Source organism: Conger conger, chromosome 2 (genome assembly GCF_963514075.1).
Source record: "Conger conger chromosome 2, fConCon1.1, whole genome shotgun sequence".
In the NCBI taxonomy this organism is placed as follows: domain Eukaryota; kingdom Metazoa; phylum Chordata; class Actinopteri; order Anguilliformes; family Congridae; genus Conger; species Conger conger.
Window position 1 is genome coordinate 51968496 of NC_083761.1, and position 22392 is coordinate 51990887.

At 40.3% G+C, this 22392-nt stretch overlaps 1 protein-coding gene across 1 annotated transcript; it reads right to left on the reverse strand.

The window, feature by feature from the left end:
* Positions 1-1630: 1630 nt before the first annotated feature.
* Positions 1631-22103, reverse strand: LOC133122264 (glycogen [starch] synthase, muscle-like). Its single transcript, XM_061232143.1, has 16 exons — positions 21879-22103; positions 17025-17147; positions 16742-16923; positions 15572-15763; positions 14128-14313; positions 13488-13632; positions 12436-12553; positions 10914-11034; positions 8293-8399; positions 7754-7813; positions 7177-7369; positions 6670-6796; positions 4461-4556; positions 4122-4285; positions 3051-3131; positions 1631-2965 (listed from the first exon to the last, which is right to left on the reverse strand). The coding sequence occupies exons 2-16, from the start codon at positions 17140-17142 to the stop codon at positions 2666-2668; spliced, it is 2190 nt and encodes a 729-aa protein (XP_061088127.1). The 5' UTR covers positions 17143-17147; positions 21879-22103; the 3' UTR covers positions 1631-2665.
* Between the last annotated feature and the right edge of the window lie 289 nt (positions 22104-22392).

A 22392-nucleotide genomic window follows, 5' to 3' on the forward strand; every position in this document is an offset into this window, starting at 1 on the left:
CTAGGTGGTTGCTAGGCATTTATAACAGCCAATCAGAGAGGTGAACTGTTACTGCATAATGCAAGACAATTAGTTTCATTGCAGAAACCAATTGTCTTCATGTATCCAGTCAGTTACGAACTCTAAATGAACTCTGCTCAACGACAGAGGCTATTGTCACGACAGTGTTACAACAGGCACATATCTAATTTGCATAAAGAATATGGATTGCCTGAACTGCAGAAAAGTCAGTTAGATTGACATTAGAGTTACTGTTCTCAACCAAATGCTCAGAATTTTTTTAAGTGTCACATCAATATTGTTAACATTGTGTGAAGCAGTATGAAACGCTGAACATTTTGATGTTTGATGTTGAGCACCATGTTTCACAGATGAGAAGGGGAGGGAGGTTGCTTTGATTTTTGGGCAGTTCCATTTAGTCTCCATACTTTGCTCTTCCCATCACTCATTGATGCAAGTCAATCTTGGTCTCATTTGCCCATAAGACCCTTTTCTAGAACTCTGCAGGCTTTTAGGTTTGGGTTTTAGCAAACTGTAACAAATCCATCCTGCATTTGCAGCTGACTAGTGGTTTGAATGTTGCAGTGTATCCCCTGTATATACACTCACAGAGCACTTTATTAGGAAAACCTGTACACCTACTTACTCCTGCGATTATATAATCAGCCAATTGTGTGGCAGCAGCAATCATGTAGATATGGATCAGGAGGCTACTTTGACCGTGGAATGATTGTTGGTGCCAGTTGGTGTTCGAGTATTTTCCTGCAAAAAAGCCTCCAAAATTTGCAGAGAATGGTGTAGGAAAAAAATCTAACATCCAGTGAGCAGCAGTTCTGTGGGCAGAAACGCCTTTTTGAGAGAGGTCAGAGGAGAATGGGAAGACTGGTCAAAGCTGACAGGAAGGTGACAGTAATGCAAATAAGCACACATTACAGTGGTATGCAGAAGAGCATCTCTGAACACACAACATGTCAAACCTCTAAGTGGATAGGCTACAGCAGTAGAAGACTTATGTCTAAAAAATAAGTCTATTAAATACCAAATAAAGTGCTTACTGAGTGCATGTTTATAGTCTTCTGTTGAGACTATCCGCGGCTGTGTTTGGGAGTTTCTATTCATTATGACAAGAATTCTTCAGTCATCAACTGTAGAGGTCTTTCTTGGCCTACCAGCCCCTTTGCAATTACTGACCTCATCAATGCAGTCTTTCTTAATAATGTTCCAAACAATTTATTTTGCATATTCTTTGGCATATTTCTCAGGTTTTTTTCCTTCTTACTCTGTCTCAGAATGGCTTCCTTCACTGTCAAGAGCACAACTCTGGTCCTCATGTTGACGATCACCAATAACAGACACCATAGGCAACCAAAAGCCTAGAATCAAGACTAGATACTGAAATACTTATTATACTTGCACTAAAGAAGGGACTGAATACACCTGACCGGTCCCCTAAAATGGGGGGGGGGGGGTATGAAAGTTCCTCTGATTACCCGATATAAAGTCGACACTTTAACATTATATTCATGGTTTCATTTCAAATCTAATGTGCATGAATACAGAGCCAAAAGAATATTGTACCAATGTCCAAATACATATGGACTGCACTGTACCTTTCAAAATTTGGCTATAGTTACAGTTCAGAATAAACACCCTGACTTTATTTAGTCATATTTCAAGTATTACTTTACAACATAAATGAAAAATGTACAATTCCGTTGCCTAGAATCCAATTTGGACACTTGCTATTCCATGTAAAATATTTGCTGCATGACACTACTATTCTCAAAGTTTACAGTATGGTTTCAAAACTTTAAAAAGCCTTACTATGACGCACAAACCCTTTCCCTCCGTCTCTTTTACTTATTAAATGGATGAAAATGTTTATTCAAAAAATAGAATGGCTCAATTACTATGATTGAGTATTCACTGAAAATAACACCATGGCTTCAGTTAAGGTAAATGCATGAAAAACTGGAACACACACATAGACATAATGGTGCTGTAAACACGTTCAATACTAGTAAACGCTTATCACCTAGCAAATGACAGCTGTGGCAAATGTATCCTTATTGAAGACTAATATTCTAAATGGAAACATTCTAGCAATGAAAATAAGTTTTAGCTGTATGTGTGTGTGGTGAAAGTGCCAAGGCTCTTCCCTATGAGGTGTTGAAACTGTGTTTGACAGCAACATTGTCTCAATGTTCCTGAAAGGCAGGAAGGTTTACTAAAAATGTATGCGAAAATAATTGAACTAGATGGATATGAACACGTATAATGTATGTTTCTTAAGTCTGAATGCCTTATGTACATGTCTATATTTACCAACACCAACTGTGTGTGCGCGTGTATATACAAAAAAAAAAATTTGCTCATCATCTAATTTGTCTCATGTATTTGTATTTCATCTTCCTTGTGTGTCTGATATCTCATAAGATCACTGATATGAGTGAGTTATACATTTTCTTCCATATCTGTCCTTTACAGTCTTATTGCACTGTGTTTTGTTTGTATAGAATGTACTTGATGTATCTGAAGGGTGTAGCATAGTGTGCGCGCAGCTGAAGTGCATGTAGAGGGGTGTTTTATGTTGTGTTTTCATACATTTGTCCAACGTGTGCGCGTGTGCATGTATGTGTGTATGTTTGATGGCATGAGTGGAAGCTCAATTCTTCTCGCTTGAGACAGAACTAGGGGGTGATGTGATGGAGCTGGGGGGAGAGGTGGCGGAGCTGGGGGAACTATTGCCACTGGATGCAGTTGATGTATACGGCGGAGCATTCTTGTTTCGGTAAGGAAGGGCCAAAGGCTGGCGAATGTTGAGTCGATCTTTCTCTGCCTCCATGTCTTCATCATATCTCTCATCATTGTCATCCTCCGCTTCACTATGGTGGGGGGAGGAGTGGCGAGAAAGGGCCGGTGAGGGTGGAACAGAGGCTGGCCGCGGGTAGCAAAAGCCCTGTTTCTGAAGAGAGGAGCAGGAGAGGCAAGGATATGTTAAAATGTTGAGCACTGTTCCAGCAGAAACACAATAAAGATCAATGACTTACAGAAGTTGGGTCCTGAGGCTCATAATAGTAAGTATCTGGGAAGGTTTTTGCTAGTGCCATGTGACGGGCTGAAACATAATACTGAAACAAAGAGGAAAAAAGAAAGTTAGTGAAATAGGGTATACTTGGTAGGCAACACAATTTACAACCAGTATCCTACTCTACATTCATATCACCTCCCTGCTCAGAAAGGTCTTGATTCAAAGGGTTCTGCTTCAGCAGGTTAACTGGTAATTGGCTCACTAGGAAGAAATACATTCAGGGTAAAGGATCAACAAAAACAACTGAGGATCCTAAGTGTTTTGCCACCCCCTCCAAATTTGTGTAGGGGATATGCGGATTGTGTAGGGGATTGATAATTATGACGTTTCTGCCTTAATAATCATCACATATGGCACCAATTATGTGAGATCTACAAATAGCGGTGCAAGGTAAAATATCAGTCTCATAAAATATTTTATTATAACTATATATTGGCTATTTTAATTAATAATTAAATTAATAATTATTCAAATTAGGCACGTATAGTTCATCTGAACTAAATGTAAATACTACACATTCAGTTGATACCGAACTAATATAAATGATTGAGCTAAGAAGGTGAAGCGAGAGTGAGTAGTTATCTGTGTGTGTGATGTGTAAGCATTGGGCGTGTGTGCGCACATGTATGTGCGAAGGTTGTATATTCTCCCGCATGTGTGCAGTTATACGGGCGTGCCTGCGTACCGTGGACACGTGTTCAAGGAGAAGAAAGAAACTAAGATGGAGGGAGGTTTGAAACTAGCTGGAGCTAGTGAGGAAACTATGGCACATGAAGTTGCCAAACAGATCAAGGATAACCTTACGGTTATCAATGTGTGTCGAGATTAGTAATGCCGTGCTATGACCGGTTAGTAATTAAAATAGACCACATGCAAGATCCTTTCTATGCGTACATTAAATCTAACGCAAGCACTTCTACCCATAACACTTCCCAAACACCCTAATCCTCAATGAACAGGCTTTGAATGGTTCAGCAAGGGAACATCAAAAATCAAAGCCCTGTCCGCTCCTCTTCTCTCCCCATCTCACCCGTCCCAGGTATCTCCAGTCCAGGAGGTCGCTCAGTCTCTCAGTGCGGTTCCTCTGGATAATGCGCTGGCGCCGACTCTGCTGGCAGAACTGGAACAGGAAGGAGGTCAGCTGGTTGCATGACTCATCCACGCTGCGGTGCCGTCGGTCTACGATGTAGATCCCTGAAAAACAGAGGGTAGAGCTAGGGACACTTAAGCTGAGAACTTGAGTGAAGAGATTCATTTTTAAAATACATGTGCAAAAGGAACATCAAGTGTATTAGCTATATTATTAACAGTCAGAAACGGACAAATCTGTAATTTGCATGCAGTTGAGGAAGAAAATAAAAGGACACACCATAGGAAGTGGGGTCAGCGATATGCTCCTCCATGAAGCAACCAAAGCCAGAGAGGTTGGTGGAGATGGAGGGAATCCCCATCACTGTGCACTCCGCTAACAAAGAGATAGCACAGCAAGTTTTTATCTGGAATTACTTGTGTAATGCAATCCGTAAATAGCAAACATGTTCTTCCCCATTCATTGCGTGGGGGACCGTGAATTAGTGAGCTGAAATTGCGGCTTAGCTCACTACGTTAAGCTAGTTAGTTTACAGTTACAAAAAAAAGTAAATGGCTAAAAAAGGAACATCTGCCTACCTAGTAGTTTACTTCACAGAAAACTTCATTACTTTCATTTAGCAGATGGTCCTACCCAGAGCAGCTAACAATACATGTAAGTCACTCAGCATTTGCCAATTTACTCTGCATTCGGCAATTTTGACTGACTAATATGAGAAATACAGTTTGAAGAACAATCCCAGACCAGCGTGTAAGTGGGGAATAAAACTCCGAGGAGGTAGATCCTGAAGCAGGATTACCAAATTAGCTGGATAAATTCACTGTGCAAAACTAGGAAGTGCATATTCCACTTTTGGAAGAGTTCCGGGTTAAACTCTGTGAATTTATCCAGCTGGCTCTGTAATCCTGCTTCATGATATAACCTACCCCCCACGGCAAGCTAACTATAATGTCATCACTGGTTTCGTGTTTTTATCATTTTTAGCAAAGCATAAGTATTCCACTTCATTGGGGCTGTTGTATCAGCTAATATGGTTACTTGTTTACTTTTTTAAAGCCTAAAAATTAAATAAAACAGTTTGACCTGCTGATTAGGACTATGCTCGTATACATCTTATATTCTCTTGGCTATATATATATATATATATATATATATATCCTAACTAAGCTAACATTACATGTACAATAACATTAGATAGCAAACCCAAAACCCGTTCTGAATCTAAAATAAACATTTCTACAACTATAGCTGGTAAATTCTTGGCAGCGCACAGTAGCCTACATCTCGCTTTTACAAACCAGTGTGTTTATGATATAGCACTGGTAGTTAACTAATGAAGTAGTCTCTAAGATTGTTAGCCAGCGGTCTAACAAGTGTACAAGCACGAAGCATAAAGCCAAGCACTGCAATCAAACCCGGGTAGTTATTATTATTAGTGCCCTTACAGTGCTGTGTCAGTGGTGTGTTTAACCATTTAGGTATTCTCTGTACCCATTACCTGACTTGTGACAGTCAATTACCGCCTGTCTCTTCTGAATCAACATGGAATTCACATGTTTGTTACCTCATCTCTAGTGAAACAGGAAGTAAATGGTAAATGGTTGGCATTTATATAGCACCTTTATCCAAAGCGCTGTACAATTGATGCTTCTCATTCACCCATTCATACACACACTCACACACCAACAGCGATTGGCTACCGTGCCAGGCGCTAACCAGCTCGTCAGGAGCATTTGGTTAGGTGTCTTGCTCAGGGACACTTCGACACACTGGGTGGGATCGAACTGGCAACCCTCCAACTGCCAGACGACTGCTCTTACCACCTGAGCTGCTCTTACTGCCTTATCGCCCCTACATTAAGTGATGAAATGACACAATGTAGTTCCGTGAAACTGAGACTTCAATCTTCAGTCTTTGAGATTGAATAACTAAATGAAGTAACATTTCATTGAAAATTTCACCTTGTTTCATTTAATTTACAATAATTGTATGTGTGCCACCTAATATTGACACCTATTTTTTTCTGAAAAAAATTGGATTACATGGAATGATGAAAGTAGTAAATGCATCGAAATAAATGTATGTAGTTTTGCAATATTTATCATTTGAACATAACATATAGATTATATATCGGCGTTGTTTATTATAGGCAGCCTTTTTTCTTCATATTTATTAAGGGCGCCAATAATTCCATACCCCACTGTATATATGGGCTCCTTGAAACGTACAGGTAACTCAGAGGAAAATAAATGTCAGTTTCCTGATTAAAGCCTGTGCATAAGAACATGTCTGTTCTCTGCTTTTGTCTTTTAAGTGTGTTCCAACTCCTTTCTTTAAATTTGTAGTCTGCAGGCACCTCTATTCCTATTACTAGAATACCAATTGGCATAAATACAATCTACAGCCATACATGTGAACATGTGTGCCCATACACACATAACACACAGATGCACAATAAAGAGAGTAGGAGCACAGACTGGAGATTTACCAGGTGTGTATCCCCAGGGTTCATAGTAAGAAGGGAATACTCCAAGATGGCAGCCTCTCACAAACTCCTCATAATCCATGGGGAGGAGGGGAGAAGTAGAAGACAGGAACTCAGGGTGGAAAATCACCTATGATAAAGGAAGGGACAGAGACATTAATGCTGCGTGGGAGAACTGCATAACAAAACTACTGGGCTATCAGTTCATCACAACAGCACCAGTAACACATAAAATGCACTGCATGTTTTCTTGATACCAAAAAGTGTGTTTTCAACTATGGATTGGCATTACCAATATGACATAAATATTCTCAGGCATCCCCAATAAGTACGATGCATAGATAGTACAACATGTTCTCCTGCGCGACAGAACAGACAGCCGAGAGACAATGAACAAAAGATGGTCATTTCATCCCCACAGATTATGACAAGAAATAAACAGACATTCTGGCACTGGGCAGCCACTAAAATGACCGGTCCTGACCCCTAAAGCTGCTGAGATTACTGTACCTTGACCCTGTCTGAGGAGCCATTAAAAAGCCCAATTCTCCGGAGGCAGTTGAGAATGGGGTCACTGCTGTCCTCCAGCATGTTGTGGGTGCATATGGGGGGCTGGCACTGCCTCTGAGTGGCAAATATTGCCCTCTTCATCATGGTAAAATCCTCTCTGTCCAGCATCTTTGACACATCTGGTAACTGGCCCCTGAATGGAGAGGTAAGGTAAAGCAAAGGAACACTTTCTGGTATTTGGTTTACTTTCTTTCTACTAATGCTATGGAATTCACATACTGTCAAACATAGAACAACAAAGGTTAGGAGAGTAAATTAAAACTGACATCTTGGCTCACAACCAGAGGTCAAAATTATCTCAACAGAATCCTGAAAACAGAATGAAAACCATACTGCGATTAATTCAGGAAGCAAAAACAATTGAGACTGAAGGACTGAATACGGCATTAATACGACTGAAGGCAGAGGATTGTAACGAGACAAAGGAGATGATGATGATGATGATGATGATGACGCTAGCAGTGGTATTGATAACGAAGCTTATAATTATATTAATGATAAAGGCAAAAGCACTTACACAAGTAAAGACTCATATAATTTCTTCCCAAATTTTTCTTTCACAGTCTGAGCTGTGTCCCTGTCACAAAGGAGAGAGGTCACTTAGTGGTCAAAAAAACAACAAATAAAACATTATATATAGTTTTGGGAAATTAACTAGAAAGGAATTTCAATATATTTGAAGAATACCCTTGAGATTTAGATCTGTACTGTGCGTTGGATGTCATAAAATAATTACAGGTTAAGCTCTCCAATTAGGTTAACCTCACCACACCCATGTACTATGGAGGGCTGATGGGTTTTTAATGCCAACCAATCACTAAACCAGCTGACTTCTACGGAACTAATTTGTGAAGAAAGACTCATAGGAACATAGAAACAGAACACTGTACACATGCTTACTGTAAATTGAGTATTATTTCTCCAGAAGAAAAAAGGGCCAAGTGACAACTTCTACAGCACAGCAATGCCAAACATATGACTGAGCTACAAATGTTACCCCAAGGAGCCCATTTAATGCATGAATGGAGGTGTCATCTTCATGCAAAGCAGCATTACCAGAGCTGTTTCCTGACCGCCTGTCCTTTGAGAGTTTCCACATTGAAGTTATTTGTTCTTGCAGGCATGATGAAGAATGCTATTACAGTTACTTCACTGTGGTTTACCTGGGAGAGAGAAGGACGGAGGAGAAATAAATACAGTTTTTAAAAACCCCTTACTAAGCTACTAAATGAAGAACGGAGTCACAAACCAAAGAAATGCAAACACAAAATTGCTTTTCAGGACAATGTGACAAATCACAAAACTTAGTTAACACCTCCCAGTCATTCTCTGATAATCAGTAACCATTTAATGAGGAAAAACAGGGTACATATAATTCTATACCTGTAACCTGCTTTCCCACCAGGCCCTGTGTATTACAGTATAACAACTTACACTCACAAAGCACTTTTTTAGGAACACTATACCAATACTGGATAGGACCTCCCTGCTCTCAAAACTTTGTAGCATGGATTCCAAAATATGTTGAAAATATTGAGATTCTGTTCCATGTTGATATGAATGCAGCACACTTTCTTTCTTTATTTCTTCAGATTTCTTTCTTTTTTTCCTCCCAATTTAGTAGCCAATTGTACCCTGTCTAATTCAATTAGAGCTAGTATTAGATACACCGCCCACACCCCGTCCCTCGGCGGCCCTACGGAGAGCAACACGCCTTCTTCAAGCCGTTTCGCCACATGCTGGTAACCGTGATTCCGAGGGGCCCGAGGTACTTTTTTGTGCGGCGATCTACTAACCCTGCCATGTCCCTCCCCCTGGAGCAGCAAGCCAATTATGCTGCTCCACATGAGCCAGCCAAACTTGGCTTTTGGCAGGACCGAGAATCGAACCCCGGTCCCCGGTGTGCAACTGCAGCGAACTGCAACCGCAAGTCTGCTGCATCTTAGCCTGTTGCGCCACCGCGGCCCTGCAGCACACAATTTCTGAAGATTTATCAGCTGCACATTCATGCTGTGAATCTCCTGTCCAACCACATCCCAAAGGTCTTCTATTGGATTCAGAGCCTGTTACTGGGAAGGTCACCGAATAACATTGAACTCACTGTCATGATCATGAAAGTTTGAGACTACATTTGCTTTGTGACATGGTGTATTATTATGCTGGAAGTAGCCATTAGAAGATGGGTAGATTGTGGCCATGAAGGGATGCACATGGGCAGCAACAATACTCAAATAGGCTGTGGCTTTCAAGCAATGATTGATTGGTATTAATGAGCCCAAAGTGTGCCAAGAAAACATCCCCTGCACCACTAAACCACCGCCACCAGCCTGGACTGTTGACACCCTACCATCTGTATGCCTCAGCAGAAATTGAGATTCATCAGACCAGGCTACATATTTCCAGTCTTCAACTGTCCAGTTTTGGTGAGCTTGTGCCCACTGCAGCCTCAGCTTTCTGTTCTTGGCTGACAAAAGAGGAACCCGACATGGTCTTGTGCTCAAGGTTTGACGTGTTGTGCATTCTGAGATGCTTTTCTGGTCACCCAATGGTACAGAGTAGAGTAGTTATTTGAGTTACCATAGCCTTTCTGTTAGCTCAAACCAGTTTGACCTCTCTCATCAACAAGACGTTTTTGGCCGCAGAACTGCCGCTTATTGGATTTCTTTTGTTATTCGCACCATTTCGAGTAAACAGAATTCTAGAGACTGTGTATAAAAAATCCCAGGAGATCAGCAGTGACAGAAAACCAGCCCAGTATTTTTCAAAGCCTAAATTTCCAATATAAAAGTTAAACCAAACTAATGACAACTGTCAATTATCTGTGATTGACAGACTATGCTCCCACTCTCCACACATTGTTGTTTGTTACCATAGCTACCTCTATGATATGCACTCATCTTGGGACACTTAATTTTCACAAGCTAGCTAACTTAGTATATCAATTATTAATCGCTAAGGTAAGGAATTTTTGCAAGTTAAGATAAAAGCAAAAAAATAACGTCCTTAAGAAAGTAAACTAGCTAGCTAATGAATATAACCAGAAATAGTTCAATAGGCCTGAGAAGGCACTCTAATTTAAGTGAATCTAACGTTAGTCACATTTTTGCATTGTCCTGCCTGGAGGCCAGCAGGCCTCTTGCGCTTACCCCTTAAAACCGCTTACTTCTCCAAAACTAAAGAACAGACATATTTAATACTTTCATCGTGTTTCTCCAATGCCCTCTTGCGGAAATTGCATATAAAAACCTAGAAAGTGTGACCAACCACCATGTTACACCACATTACTTAGCGGTCTTTCAGCTTGTCTGACTGGTGGAATTCCTGAAAGGCAATTAAAAATAAATAAATAAATAAATAAATTCTGGTCAAAGTCTGCTCCTGGGGAGGAGATAAATTGTCTTGTACATACGCATGTATAAGGTTTTAAAAATGTTTTGTTCAGTGCAAAAATAATTTCACCTTGTCTTCCAGGGCTTCCATACAGTTCTGCTATAAATTATTTTTATAAATTCTGCTATGATTCTTGCTTAGTCACAAGACCTAGCATCAATGGGGAAACACTGAAAGGGGAGATACGCTCCCAGCTCAACTTGAATGGCTTCTAGAAACACAGACACAGCGATGCACACACACACATACACAAATATGCGCTAAATGCAACAGGATGAAGTACAGACCCTCAGCAGGTAGTTGAGCCGAGCAAGTGCCTCCAGAAACAAATCGGCTCCTTTGTTAGAGAACTCGTATCTCCCAGCAATGAAGAGGAATATACATTTGTCTAGGTTAAAATCCAGATGTCTGTCAATGCAAGCAAACAAAGTGGATTACACAGAGTATCAGAGTAACACTTGTTACACCTTCCAGCTCCGGTAAACTACACACATACAGTTTGATCAGATCAGATTATCATGGAGGCCATGACTGTGCCATGAGTCATCACTTTCGGGTAAATAAAAAAATGATGAATGCAAGACCTGCTCATCAAAGATTTTGTTGATTAAACTTTGTTCGTCATTTGAAAACTCATTCTGATCGGCAAGCTTCTGTGAGTGCTGATGTTAGCCAACATTAGATACATTCTTTTCTCTCACAACTCCGTAGCTAGCTAATATTAGCCTGATATGATACAATTTATTTTCTCACAACTCCTTAGCTAGCTAAAGTTAGCTTCATATGATATGATCTGTCCTCTCAATTCCGTAGCTAGCTAACGTTAACCAAGTTTCATAACGTTAACATACTGTTAGTTTATGTTAGCTACACATTGGGGCTACATTCGCCAATAATAATGTTACATAGAAAAATGTAATCAGATGTTGAACTAGATTTAGCTGGAGAAGAATGAGCATGTAACATTAGCGAGCCTAGCTACTGTTAGTGATGTGTAATCATTGATTGTGATTGTAGATGAGCAAATCTGCGCAGGATGTCTAGCTAGCTAACGCTAATGCTTAGTAGCAGGGCACAACACTTACTTTTATATTTACCAGCCACACCATGACCATTCCACAAAGTTTTGTACAAATCTGTTCAGAATTTTTTTGTGCTAATCTGCAAACAGGCAGACAGGCAGGCAGGGGCAGATTGTAACAAAGTTTGATGTTGTAGTCTGGCTGTCAGTATTTCACCATTTAAAATTGATGGGGAGGGAACATTTTTTGACTGAGAAGAAATTAAGAAATAAGCTATAAGTTATTTGATTTTGGTTTGTTTTTACATTTATTTACCTGGATATCAATAATTATACTATAAAATTAAATTAATTGTCATACTTCAATAAAATTTTATTATTTAAATTTAATTTTAAATTATTTGCAATTAGATTTATTTGTTTATATATCTAACATCTAACAGGTTAGATAGGTTGGCAAATAATATCATTAACAAACATGTTATAAAGACCCACTTAACCAAGGTCTCGCTGTGACTTGACTTGACATAACCTGTGACCGGAATTGACATGCCCAACAAAAAATGACTTGGGACTTGCTTGAGACTTGGACCAAATTAATTGAGCCTTACTCGTGCTATTTTCTAGTGCTAGTGGTGCATTTCAAATTAATTGTATTTCAGTAAAGTGGAAGTGGGTGCTCATATTTTATAGAACAATTGAAAATATCACGTCTTTCTGTAGCTTCCTTTTTGGAGATAAAAAATTGCCGATCATATTCTTGACTGCTAAAATGACTGTTGGATTACCCATAGAAGTGTCCCCGGATGAATTCCTGTATGCGGTTCTTGCTGTGTGCATGTAGGTTCTGGAACTCATGCATTGCAGAGAACTTCTTCACATTCAGCCCATTGGGGGTGACAACATCTGAGGAGCAGAGGGCGAGACACAGTCAGATGTGTACCAGTGTCTGGACAGCATGAGTTGCACTGCAGTACCACACAGCCAAATGGCTCCCTCTCTTTTCCTCATACCGGCCTTTACTGGATAAGGACTGTGAATAAGATTGACTCCATTACAAGCAGGGGGTGCTAGAGGCCACTATTTCAGCCACCTGCCGTTCCACACAACCCGTCTTTAAAGAGTAATTGCACTCAGTTTCAGCCTGGCTCCAACTACTACAACATTTTGAAAAATGTCTCCTGGGTTGGGCGGAGTAATTGTGTATATCTCATTTTCATAAAGTATTTTCTAACCAATCTGAGAGTATTCCGTGTGGTATTTATCCCTAGATCCCTTGCAATCTGCAAGTTTGAAAATGAGCATTTAACATATAAACAGATATATTTTGTTGGTTGGCAACAATTTTTCTGTTTGATATCTGGATTAATATTTATATGATGTAGTAGCACATCCAAAGAAGTACTCTGAAATCATGATTGGGGCAGGGCCAGAGAGGAATGCAGAAAGAAAGAAATATTGAAATAACAGTATGGATTAAAATTCTTCATAATAAAGAAGGCATAAAAAGTTAACAGCTTAAAAAAAAAAAAAAAAAAAAAAAAGAGCTAGAGTGTAATTCTTGGCTAGCTCTTCAAAAACAATACCGCAAGACTTCCAAGTAGTTTCTGAAAGCATTTCATCCCATGACAGAAACCAGAAACTTAGATTTGTGTGGTAAAAAAAAATCGCAGCTGCCTAAAATTTGATGACCGCTGAGAAAGGTGATTCCATCTCTCCCTCACCTCCTTTTCCACATCCACTCCTTTAACTGACTATCTTGACACCAGCAGAGAGTGCCGCTCTAACGCCTGTTCCAGCTGACAGACAGCACTGCATGTGTACTCTACACCAGACTCACCTGGCTTCCTCTTGAGCAGGTGTTCAGCCTCGATGGCGGTAATCTGAGAGACGGTGGTGAAGACATGGGCACAGTGTGCAGCAGCTCTCTCCAGACAGTACCTGTGGTAGATCTGTCTGTCCCCTGCCTCCTTGTCCATGTTGAACTGGCCAAAATGAAGAAGGGCATGCATTAAATGTGTGAGAAATCAAACATAAGTTGCATCATCAAATCAGCCCCTCATTGCAGCCCAATAGCAGCATAATCTTATGTGTCAGGCTGATACTGAATGTTTTTTCGGCAATTATCAGCTGATACCGATACCGCCCTGATATATTGTGAATCGTGAATCCATAAATAAGACCAAAGCCTTTATTACTGGAATAAGAATATCCTTAGCAGGATATGGTAAATTGAATTACTGTGCAAGAATAATTAAAGAGATAGGTAGGGTATATTTTACACAGGAAAATCCGAATTCTCCATTACCATCAATTTGTCAAAGATCATCCTGAACCTTCCCATGTGTGCAGTTATGCGCACATGTGCAATCAAGTTCATTCCCAGACACACACTCATAAAGGCACTCAATTGCTCACACATGCAGACGTAAGCGTACTTGTGCAAATGCACGCACATACAATTATGTAATGTAACATACATCGCTAAGGTTGTTGTAGAAATCCACATTGCCTGCGCACAGGTAGCGGCCCAGCAGGGTGGCATGGGTAGTGAAGATGGTTGCTACAGGAAGCCGTCTCTGCCGGCAGAGCATCAAGCCCAGGCCTGCCAGCCACTCGTGGAAGTGCGCCAGGATGTGGGGCGGCTCCTCACACTGTGCTGCAAACTGTGGGAGGGACAGCAGTGTTAGGGCTGCCTTGCAGCAAGCAATTCAGAAACACACTTACAACACGGACGGCGTGAGATGGACAAAGGCATTTATAGGGGCACCAAAAAATGAAATCCGTTTCCACTTAAGACAGGGGCGAATATGCAGATTTTGGGGCCCGTTTCAAAGTTCTACCATGTCTGCTGCCTAATAATTAAGCAGGACTGTTATTAGTGTAATGTTACATTGGCTACAATACACTTGTTTACTCCCTGGAAGGGTGAATCATGTTACTGTGACTGATACATTGTTGTGGCAACAGAAGGGAGATGGATGTACAAATCAAGTGAGATTATATTTGTTAGCTTGCTGGCTGCTTCATTTTAGCAAGCTAAAAGTACTTTTTATGTGTGTACATTTTATATTTTACACAACATTGTAAATGGCCATTTCATTTGAAACGGGTGAAACATAGTTGGATCCGGCCCTGGTGCCATCTATCATCCAGATAGTTATGCTGAGATTTTAATTTTTGCAGCTCACCCTGATACAATTTGAAAAACTCAACAGCGATGGCTCTTTCCAAATAAAATTCCATGGTTACTCACAAACATCCACAGAGCTTAATTTGTGCATGGTTTTATTGATAACTACAAAATGGGTCTATTGAGGGTGGGCTGCACCGGATATCTGAAAAACATGTCACATCTCACCAAAACTATCTGGAAGTACACTGGGTAAGTGAAAACGTACCTTAATTTCATTTTTGGGTGAACTGCCCATTTAAGATGGAAGTATACAGTACTTAAACAGCCAAACACGCCACATAGAAATGTGTATACACTCATTGCAGTAAACTGTTTATATAATGACTCTCCACACTAGCGGAGGGTGCAGATTCAGATTGTGTGTGATCCCGTGTGTAACCATGGAAGTGACAACATTTGCTGCACCAAGCACAGAATACAACAATTGCTGTGGTAAGAAGCAGCAGAAAAGACAGATGGATATAGATTATTTCACAATTCGTTTTAGTTTCATTAGTGTTGAAAACAACAAATATGGTATGTCCACTCAATCAGACTAGTAGACGGGACACAGCCAACATAGCCACCCATGTGATATTTTTGACCAATTGCAAGCAATCTCCACATTTACATTAGGGTGCAAAACATCCCAGTGAGTTTGAGCAGCAAGGATTCACACACTTCACTAGAATTTGTAAATCTCTTCATTCCTTCCTCTCAGGGACCCTACCCAGCCCTTGGGGACTGACCTCTCCCAGCAGCCAGGCAGTCAGGAAGCCAAAGAGCACAGCGTCATTAGCCTCGCGGTCAAACCAGGGCACCCCGATGCTGAAGCTTTCCCACAGCTCGGTCTTCCAGCGGTCCAGAGACCAGGCGGTGAAGGCCACATCGATGAGGACCACGTAGGGGCTCCCTTCAATCAGCCAGCGCCCAAAGTACACCTACAGAGAATGAGTGAAACAGTTCTTAATGTGATGTTTTAGAGTAAGAGCAGCACATTTATGGTCCAGGAATACTCTGTGGTAGAATGCATTAGAGCAGGGATATCAAACTCAAATACTGGAAGGCTACGATGTCTGCCAGCTATTCAAGAGAACCGCTGTATAGTAGGGGAGAGAGGTGTACGTTGTCACAACAAGAGGCACTACTTCAAAAATTGAATAGCCATTTTGCATCAGAGTATTCCTGTTCTGAGGTCAACTTCCTGTTTACATGTGGTCAGAATGTGAGGTGAGAACTGTTTTCTTATTTTTATAAAATGGCACTTCACATTTTATGTAATAAACATGTCTTAAGGTAGGATTACTTTCAAAATTATGTTTTTTTTTTTTAATGTTACTATTTTGTAGGCTGAACTCTTGACTGAGAAGAGGCTTTCCTGACAAAGGCACTGAAACATCAGCCTAGGAACAACTTGGCTACAGATGTAGAATTTTTGTGTTTACATATATATGTGGTAGCCTTGGTAATGTCCACAGACTAGTGGGAAGGAATCTGCAACTGGCAGTAATGTCAAAGGCAAAGCAGCTTGCAAGATACTGCCCCAAGTCAGCAATATACACTCACTGAGCACTCTATTAGGTAGACCTGTACACCAGCTTGTTTATGCAGAAGAGCATCTCTGAACACACAATGTGTTAAGCCTCTCAGTGGATAGGCTACAGCAGCAGAAGACTTAAGTCTAAAAAATAAGTCTACTAAATACCTAATAAAGTGCTCACTGAGTGTTTGTAGACACTAAATTTCGAGGCCGCACTGCTACCTTCAGTATACCCCTAATGAACCTACAAGTGTTCATGTCATTTTTCTGTACAGTGTCTCACTATTGTTTATGTCTTTTGATGTTACTGTGATATGTGGACATAAGTAATAGTATTCAAAGGTGCGTGTGAGAGAGTGTGGATGGGACACAGGAGTACCTTGCACCCACTGGAGTTCATCTTGTCTATAGTCCTCCTCAGAGCAGGGTTGGTGGTTTCGATGAGCTCCACCTGAGTTCTGACATTGCTCTCCATGTAGGGTCCAACAAGGAAGTAGTTCTCACCCCATTCTTCTGAAGTGAGACGGGCTTTGGTCTGGATTACGGTGTAGATTCCCCCCACTGTGTGCATAAGAGACCGAAAGACAGGGAGGGAAGATTTAATAGCTGTACTGAAACACCATCTCGACAGGACGGCATACTAGCATGGACAATGAGAGTACCTTTATTCGCCACCTCCCATGCAATCTCAAAGAGAACAGCACCATCCAAGTCAAACTCCTCATCCCAGTCCTCCAGGCCGGAGAGCGAGGTCACAGACAGACTGCGAGCTAGGGGCATGCTGGCTGAGAAGGGCAGAGACACCATCAGCATATGGCAACAGCCCACACAGTGACGGAGGCTGCTGGAACACTTACGTACATGTGTTCAGATGATTAGTACAGGGAATGACAGCACAATGCATTAAAAGCTAAATAACTTTATTCATTCACAGAGACAGAATGAGAGAAATGAGAGCATGTACTACACAAAAAAAAAGAAAAGGCAGCAAGAAACTAGATGGAAGTAAGCTCATTTATGTCGTGTAAATCTATCATCTAAACCATTTTTAAAAAATGTGGAATCCAACTCCAAAAATAACATACTCAGTGAACACTTTATTAGGTATTTATTAGGCCCACCTGATTCTACCAATTAGCCACCATGTCTGGCACCAATAATCATTCCACGGCCAAAGTCACTTAGATTCCCCATTCTGACATTTGGTCTGAAAAACAGCTGAACCTGTTGACTACGTCTGCATGCTTTTATGCATTTAGTTGCTGCCACATGATTGCCTAATTAAACATTTGCATAAACAAGCTGGTGTGCAGGTCTGCCTAATAAAGTGATGACTGAGTGTATGTGATAAATATAATAGGAATAATAAATGGCACAATTATTTGGGTTGTCAGGCTGCTGTCAGGCTGTGAAAAGATTCAATCAGACAGAAACTGTGACAGCAGAAACAGATATTTTAATGTAAAAGATATGAATCTGAAGTGTAATTGTACATCAAATACAGGCAAAGTACACTGTGTAAGAAAAATGCATGATCATGCTGAGTTCAGCGGGTAAAAAGTAGCATCGTAAGAGGCTAATGTGGTTAAGGTCATACCGACTCATCACTCCTCAGGGACATGGGCAGGAAGTGAGCTACACAGTCCCACTGAAGCTCATACACCATGAAACCAGATAACTCAAAATGTTTTCATAATGTTGCTGCAATGTAGTGGCAATGTTATAACATTGAAAAAACATTCCAATAACATTGTGATAACATTTTGTGTTAGCTGGGAAACTACCTGCATCCAGTATGCCATTTCTTTTTCCATCTTGGTCTGTCATCAAGCTCTCATATTAATGCAGAGACATAGAGTATAAGCTACACAAAGCACACCCCAATTAATTAGCCTATGCAATGCTGCTGCTGCAACAGCCATGCATAGGCCTGTGACATGGTGACATGTATACTGTGAAAAACCTTATTATTTAGCTGTAAACTTGGCTTATTTTCAGGATGGGGCCACCAGTTTGTTAAACCCCTTCTCAAACAATTATCCCATTTGCACCACCACAAAAATATAGGTTTATAAAGTGATTACCACTTTATAAACCACAGATGATGCACAGATGATGGTTGACAGTGACTTTTATAAGCAACACTCATGTGTTAAATTCAGTTTGACTACTTACTACCATGGACATGCAGCAGTATTTTTAAACGTTGTACAGGGGCATGATTTTGGGAAATGCCCATATGAAAAATAAGAAACCAGGTGACCAGAGTTCAAGATGTAATCAGCAGCTTTATGTGATCATGTGCTGTGCTACTCAAGTTTCAAGTAACAATGATAGCCTGTGGCTCTACATGATCCGGGCCCAGGGCGAGGTTCTTGTCGATCAATGAGCCATTCTCGTAATAAGCCATGCATCCCAGTGCATGGAAAGTCATAAAAGATTATCTCATTAAATGTTTCACTGTGCTGGCATTATCAGAAAGCAAGTAGCCTAAATACTTCCTATTACAAATGTAATTTATCTCCAAATACATGCCAGTTCCTCTCTCATTTGGGCTATGTTTCATATGCCAAGTGGAAGTTTTCATCGTTCATTATCCACTCGTCATGACTTTATGCCCAATAGAGTTATGATATAACCAGTTAGCCAGGATATACAAGTAATCATGTTGCCACAACATTTATTAGCTGATTTTGTACCCTGTAGCCGGCTAGTTTGGATTTTACACATGGTAAACATTACATTACATTACGTGGCATTTAGCAGACGCTCTTATCCAGAGCGACGTACAACAAAGTGCAAATCAAACACAAGAACAAGTGCCAACCTGATCCTTTGGATTTTTCAGCTCACTGGTTAGTTATATGATAGAATGCATTAAAAGGAAGCTTAGTGACACAGTGATCCAAAGAAACTCGTATATATTCTCTTTTTTCTGGTGTAAGATCTTGCCTACTTAAACAGCAAATCAACTTGATCTTCTTTCTGTTGACAACCTTCAATTTTCTTAAAATAATGTTTGGCAAAAAACGACTTGTCTCTCTCTGGCTTGTCTTGCTTCAGCTCGATTTGAGCAACCATAAACTGCCCAGAAATTAACCATAATGAACCAGTGTTATCACTGTATTTTTACCCTTTGACATTGACCTGAGATTTAAAAACTATATTTCTGGCAGAGGTTCTATGGAGTTCTATGGCAAGGTTGTCCTCTACGGGTCAAGGTCATGCGGTTTGTGATGTGCATTAACAATGATTCATAGAAGCAGTATGATTCAGTTTTTGGCATCTGCCTTTATAGCAGAGCAGGTGCGCCAAGTTATCCAAGATGAGCCAATGGTACATTCAGTAATCAAATCGTTTATGAAATGGAGTAGCATCATCAGATAGACGCATCAAATTATCCTTGACTGTTCAAGCAACATAGGTCATATGTAATAGGGCGCAAGAGTGGGGACCACTGGCTCAAAGATGTTCTTTTCATAGCATTTATGCATTTAGCATACCATTCATGTTCACTTGACTTCCTGTCTCTCCCCATACTAGATTAACTAATTGTATCAATTAGAAACATAATTTTACAATTACTGATTTGACTGTGCTGTTGGAGTGCCTATGGGGACCCCTTAAGGATAACCATTGAAACAGCCTACAGGTTTAAATCCCAGCAGGTCACATGGTGTAGACCAACAGGTGGCTCTAAGTATGATGTCCAATGTGTACCATGTTACAACATGCATACTCCATAGTCCATTAAAAATGGATGACTGCACATGTAATTGTACTTTTCCCACAACAAATTGGAATATTAGCTAAAATTATGGGCATTGTTCAAAAATTAATGAAAAGCAGAGACCTAATTTACATCAAGGCCATATGCACCAGGGCCAATTCACTCATGAATTTGAACACAAGCAGCCTAGGCTGTAGGGCTAATTAAATAATTAAGAATAGAAGTTGGTCTGAAATCCAGAAACAGATATGGCCCGCCTTGCCAATCCCTGATTTACATCATCACCAAAACCAATCCAGCATGTAGGTGCACCCTGGTCTTCTGTGTGCTCCACATGTAGCTCAATGGACTCATACTGTCAGGCAGGATTATGTTTATAATTTATAAATCAGCTTGCGCTTTCGTAGGTAGGATTTTGCTGCAACACACACTCCTTCAGCAATGTGTTTAACTGATACTATGTGTTTTACAAAACAATAACACTGAGCACCCACGCGTGTAGGGAAGAATACATTTCCTGCTTGTGTTCTTGGATAACCACCTATTACATAAACCATACTCAATGATCAAGGGGGGTTAGGAACGAAGCCCAGCACCACCAGGGAGGAAGCCAGGGTGGTGAATGGGTGTGAAACGGAAGTTTACTGATATGCTTTGGTGACCATTTGGTTTCATTCCACTTCACATGCATAGGTAACAATGTCTGTTTGTCTGCCTGTCACCTAATCAGGGACAGGAACCTGCATGGTCGGGTATAAAGCTTGTACCCACACAACACTTCTTTGTAATTGCCTTGCTTTTACTCGGCATGCTTCATACTGTAATTAAGATTATTTTTTCTGTATTAATAAATTGTTATTAACCTGAATTTTGGACAACAAGTTTTACTTCACAAAGGACAACACGTTTACAAAAAATGCAAACTTAAATAACCATATCCCCAAAAGTACTTTTAGAGAAAAATATTAAGTTTTGTTGCCGCGGATAGGCTATGCTAAATGATGAACATTTTAGAATTCCTGTGGACTTCAAATTTCCATTTTTGGGCTTCTAAATGTGAATGATACGTGCACACCTCACACGACCAATGGTTGCCTGATAAACGAGTCAACACTTGCCTCTCAATTTCCCAAAAGTGATATACGGAAGTACGATGCTTTACAAGTTATAATGCTGTCTGGGTTCTAAGCAGTTCAATTAAGTTACAATTAAACAACACAAGGGTGACAATATGTATTCGTGCATAGGCAGGGACATTTTATGGATTTTTCAAACCACGTATTTGGACCATACGTAGTTAACTTCAGTTATCAATACACCTCGTTTGCATTCAAAATAAAACGAAAGTATAATCTGATCAAGTTACTACCAGCGACATTAATACTAGGTACAAAATAGCATACAAAAAGCATAATATCAGTGAATACTGGGACGACATAGTCCCTCCATTTTTGCTGTTCTCTTGACATTGCATTTTTTCTTGTTATGCATTTACTAGTCGGCTACACTGTAACCTAGCGACACTATTTAAATATGTTCCAATATTTACCGCTCGACTAATAATTGTTACGCAAACAAGCGAGGACAAATTCTCGTTAAGTTCATTCTAACATGCACGTAAATGGGGGAAGGGAATCACCTACACATCATATGTATAACCATAGGCTAGTAAGCAAGCAGGTTACCCGACTTAACAAATCATTAATCATAACGGGTGGCACATCCAATTGTAAATATTACATCATAAAAAAACTACGAAAAATTGGGAAATTGCTACAAAACTCACCTTATGGTGATGGTAAAGAGAGCTAAATATGAAGGAAACCTAGATTTTGTTGGGGTGAAGTGGCGTCATTGGTGGATTGGGTGAGGCTGCGCACATAATTTCAGGATATCATATCAATTGGTCCATTGCGAAGTATATCAAGTTGATGGACGTGAGAGTAGTCAGCCTTGCTGTAACGCAGAGGGTGGAACAAAGTGGTTTTAGTCCATACCTGAAAAGCGTTCGGCCACGGTTAAAATAGCGTGTAATTTTACATCCACGCCCCCAAAAGCTTAAACAAGAGGGTAGACGATGATTGGCTGAATATTTCCTCGATTCGTGAGGAACGTGACCAAAGCTTTGGTTTTGCTGTATCAAAGATAGTCGATTAAATAACAAGATCCAAAAGCCGCTGAATTGTGCGCCCACAGGAACAACAACGTGAAGCGGAAATATTTTTGTTTCAGTGGTAATCAATGCATCCCTTTACATTAACATAATGTTCCACATGACACCCCTCAACCCGATTCTATTC

Coding starts and splice junctions, on each gene's coding strand:
- LOC133122264 (XM_061232143.1), bottom strand. CDS start 17,142: ATGCCCCTAGCTCGCAGTCTGTCTGTGACCTCGCTCTCCGGCCTGGAG. Junction 11,035..12,435: donor ATCCGGGGACACTTCTATGG/GTAATCCAACAG, acceptor TTGCATTGACAG/ACATCTGGATTTTAACCTAG. Junction 8,400..10,913: donor GGCTCAACTACCTGCTGAGG/GTCTGTACTTCA, acceptor TCTCTCTCCCAG/GTAAACCACAGTGAAGTAAC.